The sequence below is a fragment of the Phaethon lepturus genome, unplaced genomic scaffold (assembly GCF_000687285.1).
Source record: "Phaethon lepturus isolate BGI_N335 unplaced genomic scaffold, ASM68728v1 scaffold21684, whole genome shotgun sequence".
Classification (NCBI taxonomy): Eukaryota; Metazoa; Chordata; class Aves; order Phaethontiformes; family Phaethontidae; genus Phaethon; species Phaethon lepturus.
In genome coordinates this window covers 6,612-20,269 of record NW_010535754.1, presented here as the reverse complement: position 1 = coordinate 20,269, position 13,658 = coordinate 6,612, and the positions used below count along the sequence as shown (strand labels likewise).

Here is a 13,658-nt window from a genome sequence, read left to right as displayed (position 1 = left end):
CTTTGTTAAGCTAGCCTAACTTCCACAGTTCAACCTAAACCAGAAAACTATTAAGACTCTATTAGTGTAAGATATTTGCTCACTGTTCCATAGTCAACTCAAGCTTAGATCGCAAAGACAGAAAGCAACAGGTTCACTCATGCTCTAATGAGTTCCACTGCTACTGCTGGAGAGTATGCACAACTTTATTGGGCTAAAATCTAAAAATACTGTCAGAAGACACCCAAATCCTCCTAAATCACAACTTTCCATTCATATATATATATACTGTATATGTGCTTACTTACATAAATATAAGCTTAAACCACTCAGTAAAAGTCCTCTTCAGAAACTTACCAAACAAAAACGTCTTTACTGAAAACAGGGTTCTGCTACTGGCTGCTATGAGATCGAGGAAGGCTAAGTGGAGCTGTGGTCAAATCCAGTACAGCCACTCTTATGAAAGCTGCTTACACATGGAAATGGCAGCCATAAGTGTATTCACTGCCGTAGGCAGGCAGGTGCCATCCAGGAAAAGCTCAGCAAGTTTACACGTTCTCCCAGACTCTCTAAGTGGAAGTTTTCTCTTCCTTTCTGAGACCAGCTGTGTGTCACGGATATTGATACATATCAGTCAGTGACACTGACACTCTTCTCACCAGCAATTACCATCCTCACAGATCTGCTGACAGAGCTGTTCATTTGAGTATTTCAAGACACTTTTAATTGATGGTCTAAGTTAGCCCTGACTTAGCTCAAAACAGAGCTCACACAACTTGCTGCACTGGCTGATACTGCTATGGTAACTGATCTGGAAGAGGACATCTGTCTACAGACAAGTTTTATGACAGCCACTCTAGCCTAGAGTGGAGGCTCTGGCACGGACCAACAGAGTCCAGGAACTGGGTACCAGAACAAGGCAAAAATGCGGTGATTCCTCACTCAGTATATACTTCCCAGCTTCTAGATATCTATCTGGTGGTTGGACTTGATGATCTTAAAGGTCCTTTCCAACCTTAATGATTCTGTATGATTCTGTGATCTGGAGTTTTTTGTTTGCTGGGGGGGAGGAGGTGGTGTGTGTTTGGTTGGTTTGGGAGAAAGAGAGACGGGGGAGATACTGCATGCAGCTGTGGTTTCTCTATTCAAAAAGAGAGGTTCACTTCCTATTCATTAAGCAAAATAATAGAGAACAAAATATAAAATGTTGCTCTACTCCTGATGTTCCACTTGACTTTTTCACTGCTGACAACTGAGCTGACATTTTCAGAGAACCATTTACACCATCTCTCTCCCAGACCTACCTTTCTGAACAGTAATAGCTAATTTTGACCACATCACTATGCATACACAGTTAAAGCACTTCTCTTGTCTTCTTTGCATTTTTCAACATTTACTTCATCTATTGTTTAGTTACTCAGTATCACATTAAAAACCACTTTTAGATTTAATCTCTTGGATAATTTTAAATCAACCAGCAAACTATTTCCTCATTTTTCAATCCCTTTCCAGACCATTTACAATCGCATTAATTCTTCATAATTAGAACATTATGAAGGACTCTGCTGATAACTCTTGGGAGTAACAGGTCCAGGGGGATTCTGCTGGTAACCCTACTGGAAGAACTGTGCCTCCAACCCGTTCAATACAAGGATCTTCCCTCTTATTCTACTACCCTTTTTGACCAGGATCTTGTAAGGAAGATCATAGTACATCCTGTTAATCAAATTGATCTTATTCACATAGTCCCTGAATATGGAGTGGGACTGCTACACATAGTCCCAGAGTATTCTGGCAGACCCGGAACCATTAGTACACTTTGGAAAATCCACAGCGGTTCTCTTCTGTTCTGTCATACTTATACAACTTTCTATCAATTCTGATCCATTCTTTTTCTTCCAGATGGGCTAATATGAAAGTTAAATTTAGTGATGATACTTTTCCTGATCTCATCATGTCTTTTTTCCAGAACTGGTACCATATTTACCATACTGTGGCTGATTTAAACAAGAGGTTGCATACCAATGACAACAGCACAGCTGTTTCTTACCTGAGAGCCTCATGAAGTCACAGGGAGCTGCCATCTTGTTCCATCAATTAGTTTCTTTCCATTTTACAGAATAGATCTAAAACTTCTTTGTGCGATAGCCACACATATTGACAAGCACAAAGTATCTTCAAACTTGCTAGCACAAGTAACATGCAGTGAGGATATTACTCCATGCATTCTGATGCAGAAAGTCTGCTTTAAATATCACCCCAAATTCCCTGAAAACTTGCACAGTCTGAGCTGAAGTACCATATTCACACTGCCTAGCAACATCTAAACAAGCTAGATTAAAGGCAGTTCATACATTTCAATGCATAATATTATTAATGCTTCCTGATTACCTTGAACAATCACAGCCTCTAGCCTTCTCCAAATGAAAAACAAATTGAGCCCAAAATCTAATGCATGTGCGCACATGTACACACACTTTGTTATGGGTCTTTTAATGTTTAGGGAAAGATAAAGCTTCCAGTTGACTGACTAAACTGATTTGTGTTTCTATTGCATTTGCTGGATAGCAGCCGTGCTAGAAAGTAATCAGTGAGCATCCAAAAGATGTTTTCCTAATACTAAGTAGATTGAAAAGGGTTTAGTATCATTAATAGCTTTACATCAAAGAGGATTATAAGAAGCAATGTAACAAATGCCCAAACTGGATTGACTTTGTGTACAAAGCTTAAATCTCTGGGCCTTTGGGGAGTTATTCAAAGACACCTAGAAACACAGTGATGTTAGAGTTACCCATTGATCTTTGTCTATTCCTGTCTGACAGGGTAAGGCCTAAATGGCAGGCTACCTATATGGGCTGATAATAGCCAATTTGGTGCAAACTGCTACCATAGGTGCCACAGGTCACGAGAAAGAGAGAAACTAAATGAGAAAGACAGAACTGAAACGACCCGTTAAGATGAGAAGTCCAGCAGCTCCAAACCAGTAAGAAAGATGTTGGATTAAGAGATAAAATGCCAGATTTTACTGTCAAATGCAAAATTATGTCATTGGACGACCCTTCTGTGATTTCGTTTCCTCGGCTATGAACAAGGACAGTATAAAATCTGCTGAGTTGAAGAAGTGGATACAAAGCATTTGGATGCATGGAAGTACTGTCTCAAGGATCAGAGCAGAGAGTTTTTACTCCCGGCCAGCAGGGGCTGCAAAGAGGACTGCAATAGAACAACAGACCAGATGAGATACATTTTCAAAAGTGCATTAAATTCCAAAAGTGCTGGGTCAAAAGGTGATAGTTCCGTGTGCTAAATCCACCCCAGTGAAACTGCACCACCTTCAGAATTTCCATGGGACCAGGACACTTGAACTGCTGCACCAGATCTACTCAGTGGGAACAAAATGCTCATGTGCAAGGATGGAATTTGAGGACTCCAACGTGGCACATCAGAGACACTATGCCATCTACACTGTGTGCCAGCATACCACAATGACAGGAGCCTCAAAATGTATGCAGTAGATCAGCAAGCATAAAATTTGACCGTGCTTTTGTACTTCCTGTTTAAGTAAACATTGCTAACATTGTACAACCACTACTGCATTGCAGTCAACTTTGTTTCTGAACCAGTTATTTTATAAGCATACACTGACAAACATTATTTTCAATGTAAACTGACAGTAAAATGGCATTTAGACCAGCGTCTGTGACTTAACAGTTTCTTCCCACAAAAGAAGTTTAATTTCTTTATGACTCTTTAAGACTTCTCTCTGGTTGATGAGAAAGCTCAAAATCAGCTGGCAATGTGCACTCACAGCCCAGGCAGCCAACCGTATCCCAGGCTGCACCCAAAGCAGTGTGGCCAGCAGGGTGAAGGAGGTGGTTCTGCCCCTCTACTCCACTCTGGTGAGACCCCACCTGCAGTATTGCGTCCAGCTCTGGAGCCCTCAGGACAGGAAAGACATGGACCTGTTGGAGCAGGTCCAGAGGCGGCCACAAAAATAATCAGAGGGGTGGAACACCTCTCCTATGAGGACAGGCTGAGAGAGTTGGGGTTTTTCAGGCTGGAGAAGAGACGGCTCCGGGGAGACCTTATTGCAGCCTTCCAGTACTTAAAGGGGGCCTATAAGAAAGATGAGACAGACTTTAGCAGGGCCTGTTGTGACGGGACAAGGGGTAAGGGTTCTTAACTAAAAGAGGACAGATTCAGACTAGATATAAGCGAGAAATTTTTCATAATGAGGGTGGCGAAACCCTGGCACAGGTTGCCCAGAGAGGTGGTAGATGCCCCATCCCTGGAAACAGTCAAGGTCGGGTTAGACAGGGCTTTGAGCAACCTGATGAGATGAAGACATCCCTCTTCATTGCAGCGGGGTTGGACTAGATGACCTCAGAAGGTCCCTTCCAACCCAAACTACTCTATGACTTCATGGTGCTCTCTTTGCAAAACTCCAGACATTAACAACAACAGTTTAATCAATCACAATCTGCAAAGGCCTCTTAGGGACACATTCCACAGATCCAAATCGAGGCCATGCTGTTGTTTCCCTTTAGCCATAAGACCTGGCAATTGTAAAGAAAACATTTAACCTCTTCATTACCATAAGAAGAAAAAAATCACTATTCACTATTAATACAGAGAGAGTAAATAGATAAATCAGAGAAATAGCACAAGCAGTGGGAGGAGGGAGAATACAGGCTTTGCATCACATTCCCCTCTTCCGTATGTATGAGGCCCTCAGGTTGTCTGGGTGATCTGAATCAATGGATATTGGATGAAATGGACACAGTAAGAAAACTGCTTTCCATGAAGCAAGGGGATATATATATAACTGTGGACATAACAGAATAAGAATTGGTAAGAGGTGCTCATGATATATGTACTGTTGCATTCAGCGCAGGAGAGACCACAACATCACTTAAGAACACTTACGTGTGTAACAACTTTGACCAGCTGCTGAGCAGAACAGTGCCAGGCTAAGGCCCTGTTATATCTAAACATGAAGTGTAGATAAACATTTTAATAAAAGGGTGCTTTCTGGAAAGCACAAAGAGAAAGAAGGGACAGAATTAGTCCAAAAATGCCTGTCAAACCTTAGGCTGTTTGAGAATAGTTGAGGGCCTACTTTAGATTAAAATGTTTCATGTATACATACACATATCTTTCAATATGCACCAAAATTGCTAAGAATGACTTATTTGTCTGGACCAACTTTAAAAATTAGACCCAAAAATGAAATACCACCCTCCCCACCCCCCCCAAAAGAAAAAACAAACCCACAGAAAAAGAAAACCCACAAGGAGCCCCAAAGCCAGACACTGGTGGACAGAACCCAAGTACACATGCAGACAGGGTCAGAGAAGGACTGTGTGAAAGGACTGTTCACAATACCTAAAAATAGCTTAGCATTCCTCCTTTTTGGTAAAGCTCCACCAGATGCCCCTGGTACCTTCTGGAAAGAGAGAAAGAAACAATTAAAAATCCATCAAGCAATACAACAGTAAATCAGCAATAACCCCACACCATCAGCATTTCTAACTCACATCTATCTGTTCATGTTCTATTAAATCACAATATAAATCCTCTTCATTCACCTCTGACAATGGGACTCAACTCATCATTGCTTACTCACAGAGCGAGAAACCCACCATCTGAATCCTTCATACTTTGCTCTGTTAGCAATTAAGCAGAGCATGTCTCATGGTCACTGTGGGTGACCGCTGTTCTATTAGCAAGACAGGGACATTTAGCATCACTCAGACCTCTCACCACTAGATCCCCTACAGTATTTCTTAATGACTAAAGCTGAATTAGAGAGGTGAAGAAAAGGTTATCATCTGCATACAAGATTCCTTCCTTCATAACTAATTCCAGCATGACCACTTTGCTGTGATCTATTAGTTCAGCTACTTTTCCAGAAAAAAAAATTCCCTTTCCAACAGGATCCATGCCTGCTTCCATGAAGACCAATCCAAGTTACCACCATGCTTTCTTAATATTAGAAATTATGGAGGAAATCTGACAACACCCAAGCAATTCCTTAGGGGGGAATTTTACTTTATTTTTTAATTTAAGCTCCACAGCAGACAACAGTAACTTCCAAATGACATTCAGTTTCAAGCGCTACTTTCCCAGTTCAAAATACCTCAAACTACTACGGAAAACGCTAGTAGCTGAAGAAATGTAAAAGTCAACATGCTTGCTTCTTAAGCTGTTTCTTAACAGGCATCATTAAATCAAACCAAATAAAATAATCTGCTGTGGCTATAATGCCAACCACGATGCATTATATAGTGTATAATGTTAGTGTAACTGGAAAGGCTGTTAGGCAACTTTTTTTTTTTTTATTTTTAATAATAATATTGGGATACAACAGGTGGAGAGAAACCAGCCAAGAACCTGTCAATCTAGGGAAAGCCCATGTTTGCCTCTGCTGCTTGGTAGGTGAAAGGGTCACATATTTTGGGTGGTTCCTTTCACCACGTAAATAAAGCTTTGGCCAAAGCAGACTGCTTGAATCATCAGTGAGGTCTTATACATCATAAGAAAGTTTTCCATTCTTAGAAAGAGCAAGATGCCAACTCAGACTCCTTGCCACACTTAAGAATAGAACCTATTATCCATATATATGACACCTAGGGAAAGGGAGTCATGGTTGCAATCCCAGCATTTAAAAAAAGCAAAATCCTCAATGAAGTGAAAATAACAAGCAGAACATTTTTTTCCTTAGTACTAGTGGAATTTAACAAGTGGAAAGGAAGTAGCCAAAAATCAAAATCTATTTTGAAAAAGCAGCAGCAAGAGACAACATAACCCAATTACAAATATACTAGAATAAATTACACAAACTCCCAGGATTATAGCTTCAGAACTAAAAAAAAAAAATTGTTTCCAATACTATGAAGCTCCAATTGAATTCCAATGTCACCGAGTGGGATGCTGTGAAAATCATTAAGACTAGAGATTTAACAGAAGAAAAACTCACACAGACTGTTTATCACTGCCAGGCTGACATTAAATATTTCAACTTGATTTTCCAAACTGCTGAATACATCTGAATTGGAATTGCAGATGCTCAACATTCTTGAAAAATCCAGAAGCTAACAGTTTTTTTACCTTGTTTCTCAACCTGTCAGAAATCACTGACTATGTTCCCCATTCACAAAAAAAATTTGGCTTTTAACAGATATGACACTCCCAGCAAATGGGAGTCCACACGAGGCATCAGCAGTGGCATTAAATCCCGTTTATGATGCTTATACAAGGTGTCAGTATAGCCTATTCCATATTCCATGTTCCCTTTAACTGCACTATTGCCACGGGTTTTTATAATGGGGCCATCACCAAATAATATCCAGGAACCCATCACTGTAGGAAATTTCATGCTTCTCTGACCAGTGCTTTCAACAGGGCTGAGGTACCACTACAGCACCAAACCACAGCTCTGCCCAGGGCTGAATAGTAGCCAGGCAGTTGTACACAACAGTCATACACTACAAGAAAGTTGCTGATTTAAAAATTTTGAAGACAGAAATTTGGGGAAAAAAGAGAAAATAAAAGATCCATTTTCTAGATATCGCTAAGAATTTTACCAGAAGGTGCTCCAGAACTTGCACTTGCACACATTTCTGATGATTCAGCAGATGTCTCTGCTGCTACTGGCAGATACTCTATCTCCCCTTAAGCCAATAGGCTAAAAATCTGACCCTTATTTTCTAATTGACTTGTGACAAGATACACAACTCATACTAAACACCTTCAGAAGCAAACAGGGATTTCTGCAGCAATGCAGTTCATTCTGCAAGGTTGATGCCAAGGGAACCACAGGCAAGAATAGCAGCCTTACTAAAAGAATCTTACGATAGCATATCCAATGCCTTTGGCTTTACTGTATCCCACACTGTCAAAAGCTTGGCTTAAAAAAAACAAACCCACAATACAGCATGTGCCAGACACCTCATAAAACTGTTCCAGTGAAGGCCTGATGTTTCACATTGCTCAAAAGAAAACACGGATAGCATGTAAGCAGCAAACAGTCATGGTAAACAAAATCTACAGTTAATGTATGAGGAATCCTATCTGAGGCATGTTAGATGACACAATCTTCACCTGTACTGTATAGTCAAACACTATTTCCAACCACATGAGCCTGTGCACCAGCGTGTCACCTCCTTCAAACACAGATGCCAGGCTCCTCTGCTACATCATGATTCACAAGGAGAAAAACAGGAACCACTGAAGGTGTACTTGACACTAAACAACGGTCAGTATATTTGTTTCTCCCTTTGGGAGTTCTTCAGCCTAATTTTTATCCAGGAAAGGATTTTTTGAGGCCTCATTTTAATCCCAGTTTACCTTAATACTGAAAATTCCCAGGTCACATGCTGGAAGAAAGTTATATACAAGCAAAGCTGACAGGATTTCTGCCCACCTGTCTCTAGTCCTAGATATCATATTTCAGGAGTGTTAAATTCACTCAGAATTCACTGTTGCTAAAACTAGACTAGATTCTCCAAAAACTCAGTTATCGGTGTGAAGGAAAATGTTGCTATCACCCTGACAAGGAAAGACAATTCTAAAGTATAACAAACATCATTAACAATCTCAGCCTGGGAGACATGCAATCCACCTCACCGTAATTCTGATAAAATATGAATAACCACCTACTGGAAATAAAATAAGTGGTCAGGGCACTTTACATAACTCTGGGCCTTCATCACCCAGGGGAAACATAGTTGCAGAATGAGAAACGTTAAGTATTCTATCCTGCTCCAAGCAGTTATTTTAGGCCCTCTAACTTGCCAAAAGAGGCAGAGCTTACAAGAGAGTGAGCTATCAGCAAACCCAGTGCCTTCCATATAGCTCAGGTCAGAAGTCATGAACGGCCCTTTTAAAGATGCCAGACAAACCACACACAAACAGATGTTATGAAGCACAGGTTATAAATAACTATTGATATGCAGTGATATTATGGAAGAACAGTGAATGTGAAGTTTGTACATATATATCCACATGTGTGGGGGTGTAAGGCTGAATGAGGGTAGTCTGACTGTAGAATCCAGCATTAATTTAAGCTAAGCTTTAGATCCCAGGCCAGGTCAGGATTAAGGCTCACAATTTAATTGGTCAGAAATCTTAGGATGAAAAGAAGTCCTGTCACACAGAGATGAAACCTCATATAAAAAAAATTCTCATAAGCTTCCAGTCAAATCTGAGCCAAACACCGTAATTCTATCCTTCAAAGGCAGGTTTCAGAAAAGTAGTTAGTTACCTACGGTATGCATGTAATAAGCAAACAGTATGCATGTGATACACAGAAGTGTGTAGTGGAAAAGATCAGTGGAAGTCGGGCGAACAAGCTGCCTTTAAGATCTGACTCTAGGGCTTTTGATTGATCTCAGAACTGAAGCTACAGGATTGGTAGGGATCCAAGCACCTGAATTTGATATCCAGCCCCAAATCTGAACACGTTCATTTCTGTCATTCAAGATATGCTCTATGTCTGAAATGTGTTACCTAAACAAGCACAAGAGACCCAAGAACTGCCAGGGTTGTTAGCTGAGAAGCCACAAGTCTCACCTCTGTCACATGTCGTTTCAGATGCAAATATACACACTGTCCTGTCTTCCGGTAATGTCTTTCAATGTGTTCCCTTCCAAATCCCAGAAATGTGTTCATGCACACATAGAGACCTCCTTCTGAATCCTAAAAGGAATGACACAAGTAGTTACAGCAAAGAAGGAACTGACCGATACAGAAACTCAGCAAGCAGTAATAAACAAATAATTGCAGACCCTTTCTGTTGTCAGGCAAGCACTTGAAACAGGGCTTTCATAGTACATTATGGTAGTTACATCACCAGTCCTCTAAAACTTCCACATCATATAACAGCCCATAGAAACTCATTGAAATGGGTTGTTTTACAACTACAGATGAGTGTCCAAACTGGAGGTCTAGAAGTTAGTCTTGAAAAATTCCACTTGGGTGCTAAATCCACAGAGATTAGTAGGCACAGAAATTTGTAAAGCATAGCAATAATGAAGCACGGACATTTGTTTGAAACAGTAGAACTTTCTTCAGCCATTTAATTGCAAGAACAACATTCCAAATCAGAAGTGCAGCAGAGCTGATGGTCCATGGATTCAGCCACCACTTCCACTATTGATCACAACCTTGCCTGAGAAAAACAGATCTCAAGTGATCTTACAGCTCTCAGAACTGGCTAACAAGAAAATTGGCAAGTGTTTTGTGAACATTCTTCAGTATCTATCAGACATTCTCTCTAATAATGCAATTAGAGTGCTTGGAGACAAATGCATTACAAAGGAAATGTAAAACTACATATTCCTAGTACTGATCACAAATGCTGACATTTCAGTAACATAACCTGGCAGGAGTCCCATCACTTTTTGCTCTCCCAAAAGCTGGGTGTTGATGTTGGCTGTTATCAGGGTCTTGCTCCATTTTAACACCGCTCCCAGATCTCTCCTACATCATTCAGACTGCCAGGAGGACTTTCAGTCATCTGGTTCATTGGTGTTGGATCAATTTTTTAAGCCCTCTCTAGCATGTATTGTTTTGAATAGGTGGTGCATAACAAAGATTGAGCCTTTCAGAAGCACCATGACCTTCCTTCTATTGTGAACGTGTTTGTACAGAACATCTCATGTTCAATTCTCCAAAGAACAACATGAACCAATTCATCCAAGGGCACCTTAGAAGGAAATAAAAAAAAACAACAAAAAAACCCACAAAAACATTATCTCCAGAAGCAAGTCAGGTTAGGCACATACATGCACATAACCACGTATTAAGAATTATTACAGCAACAATTGCTTTGACAGGATACCACCTGATAGTGCCACACCTGAAACACATTCGATACAGTAAACCAAGAAGCACCCTCCTGCCTTGCCTACCTCTCTTCAAGTCTCCATCAGGCAGGAACCTCTGCTTTACCTCTGAGCCCAGCCAGGCCCCTCTCAGACAGCAAGCACAAAGCTCCCCGTCTGGCCACGCCAGCCATGGCACAACTTAGGCTCTTGCCAGTCCTGTTGACTGAAACAATAGCAGAGAGCAAGTCTGACAGAGATCATAGCTTATCTCCCATACTTTCCTAACCAGCATCAGGTTAATACACCTTATTCTCTTCCAGAAAAGGAAGCTGAAAGGCTAATAGTGTTGAGATGTTGCTCATTTGATACCTGGCAGAGACCATCTAGGGCGTGACAGGTCTCTCCCCTCCCACCACTGCCCCAGAACGAGGCTTGAATGTGTGACTAAACCCAGCTAATTCTCTCCAATGTGTTTCAAAGACTGACACTGAGTATTTCTGTAGGACTTTAAGGAATCTAAACTTCCAGCTTACCTACAACCCTCATCCATACCTGTACGCTACTCTTTCAAACATGCTCATTTGTATCAATACAACTAAAGCCAGAACTGAAGAACTGCCTCAACTCAACCACCAATAAATACTGGTACTTCCACAGAAGCCAGCAGAGCCATGGAGCTGAGGAACAGAACATGGAAAGAGACCAGAGAATGAGGTTTTACCCCAAGACTTTAGAAAATACCTCTCTCTTCCACTTTTCTTAATGTGAACCAACACATGTAAGCTTCAACTTTTCAGATTTAGCTGAAAGATGAACATTTAATGAACTATATAGCTGTTGCTTTACCTACCTCAAAAGGACAAAAATTGCATTGAGCATTCCAGGATTCAAATATGCAATCTGAAGCAAGGGTTTAGACTATCTGCCATTCACATTTAACATATACCATGAAGTCATTCTTTCAGCATCTAGGTATCACAGTGATTGTCCCTGCAGAGTAAACTGTTTAGCCATCTCATTTCTGACCCACATAACACTTATCTGACAGTCAATTTAAAAAAAAACAAACACACAACAAAAACCCCACAAACCACAGCTCCTTTGAATTTTAAATATTCACAGCCTTGAGAACAGGGCTGATAGCTACAATTGTGCTCAAAAGTAATAAAGTGGTTAAAAGAAAAATCCACATCTGGTATTCAAAATATTCATAAAATACAATTTTATTTAAAATGTATTACATTAATTCTAATTTCCACTACTCTTTCACAGGTTTATCTACTGTAAGGCCCATTATACCTTTGCTGTCTGCTCTTATATCCTGTATTCCAAATCCTTTTGCATTATCTCCTTCTGTGAGAAAGTCATGGATGTGTCCTCTACAAGAGGATCCTATAGGTACTCAGCCCAAATTAAAAAAATATAGTGTTGTCACTCTAGCATCTCAGGAATTTTGTTTACAATTTTGTTTTCTTGGAGACCATTCTCTTTTTTTCTGGATGGGATCCAAGAGATCACTGAACCGTTTCTGATAAGCAGCCTATGACAACAATCTGACACTTTCAGTATACAAGCTAAATGTAGACTCTGAGTAAGTTGGTTGTAGTTACTCACAAAACAGTTGCTTCTCCTGGAGAATGCAGGCAGACTATTCTCTCACGCAACTTGGAAAGAAGTGGACAGACTGCTCAAAAGCTTAAAAGCTCACAGCAAAACAAATGCGTGTGTGAAAAATCCACCTTTGCAGACGGTTGTATAAAGGATTAGGCTCCTGTTTGCTACTCAGAACAGCCGACTGAGATCTAAGACGAGATTGGTGCTGGTGAATTTAACCCTGCTGAGCACACAACCAGTTCTGGAAGGAACAATATTTTACATAGGCTGTGGCATGTAAGTCTTTGTAGCCAACATTCGTCTTAGGTATGTGTGAAAGTTTATGCTGGAGGAAGGCAACATATCTAAAGTACTGAAGACACTATTTTACACCAGAAAAATATAGCTTGTCCTGAGAGACAAACCCAGGAATTTTAGCTGTTTGGGTTTTGTTTTTTTTTTTCCCCTCTCACTCTTGCCCGAGCATGTAGTGTGAAGTTTAGGATGAAGTAACGTATAAACATTGCCTTCCCTTATTACTCCAATCTAAAGACATTGTTGGGGCAGAAGTCTGTACTTGCTCAGGCCTTAGTCACTACTCAGAAGGCCACTCGAGAGTAGACTAGACGTCTTACCCTCTAAGCAGAAGGAAAAGTAATTGCTCTTCACTGTATTTCTTCCGGTTCATTGCTGCTAAAATGGTCACAGTATACCAGGTGCTTCATTGATAGAGGGGGAGACGCACCAGGGAGAAAAGGATCAAAAAAAAGCTCTTCTTACTTATTTAGACATAATTCATGTTTTGCAGAGCTAACATGAGGAAGGAAAGGGGCAAGGAATCCACAGTGACAGAGCGCTAAAATGCAGCAGAGTTACTCCATCTCAGGCCTGATAAACAGAGCAAGGAAACTGGTAGATGAGAGGCCTGGCAAACACGAATGCCAGTCTATAAGGAAAGAGATCACCACCTCACTTCACACATGCTCGTGCCATCAGACACTACTAGCTTTCAAACACTACTAGTCTGATCAGGATTTAAACTAATGACCTGTATCCTATTATCAAATCCCCGAACCATTTAGATCCCTCTGGGAAATCTAGGGTTTAGCAATTTCAACTCCTGAGGTGGCTCAGACAATAATGAATTTATAAAAACACAATTGCTGTGGTGATCTACTAACACTGCAAACAGTTACAGACTTGGACACAATGTCTGCTATACAGGTGTTTGCTTTAGATCCACTGGAACAATGGTAA

General features: G+C 40.6%; 1 protein-coding gene across 1 annotated transcript in view; it reads right to left on the bottom strand.

Annotated features, from left to right (window-relative positions):
• LOC104613601 (ubiquitin carboxyl-terminal hydrolase 13) overlaps positions 1 to 9,678 on the bottom strand; it is a gene marked incomplete at both ends in the record, with an annotated part of 29,929 nt that extends 20,251 nt beyond the window's left edge. Inside the window, 2 exons of the mRNA XM_010285968.1 lie at positions 5,365 to 5,425; positions 9,553 to 9,678. Of these exons, the coding sequence (XP_010284270.1) occupies positions 5,365 to 5,425; positions 9,553 to 9,678 (187 nt within the window). The remainder of the gene's footprint in view (positions 1 to 5,364; positions 5,426 to 9,552) is intronic.
• Positions 9,679 to 13,658: the final 3,980 nt, after the last annotated feature.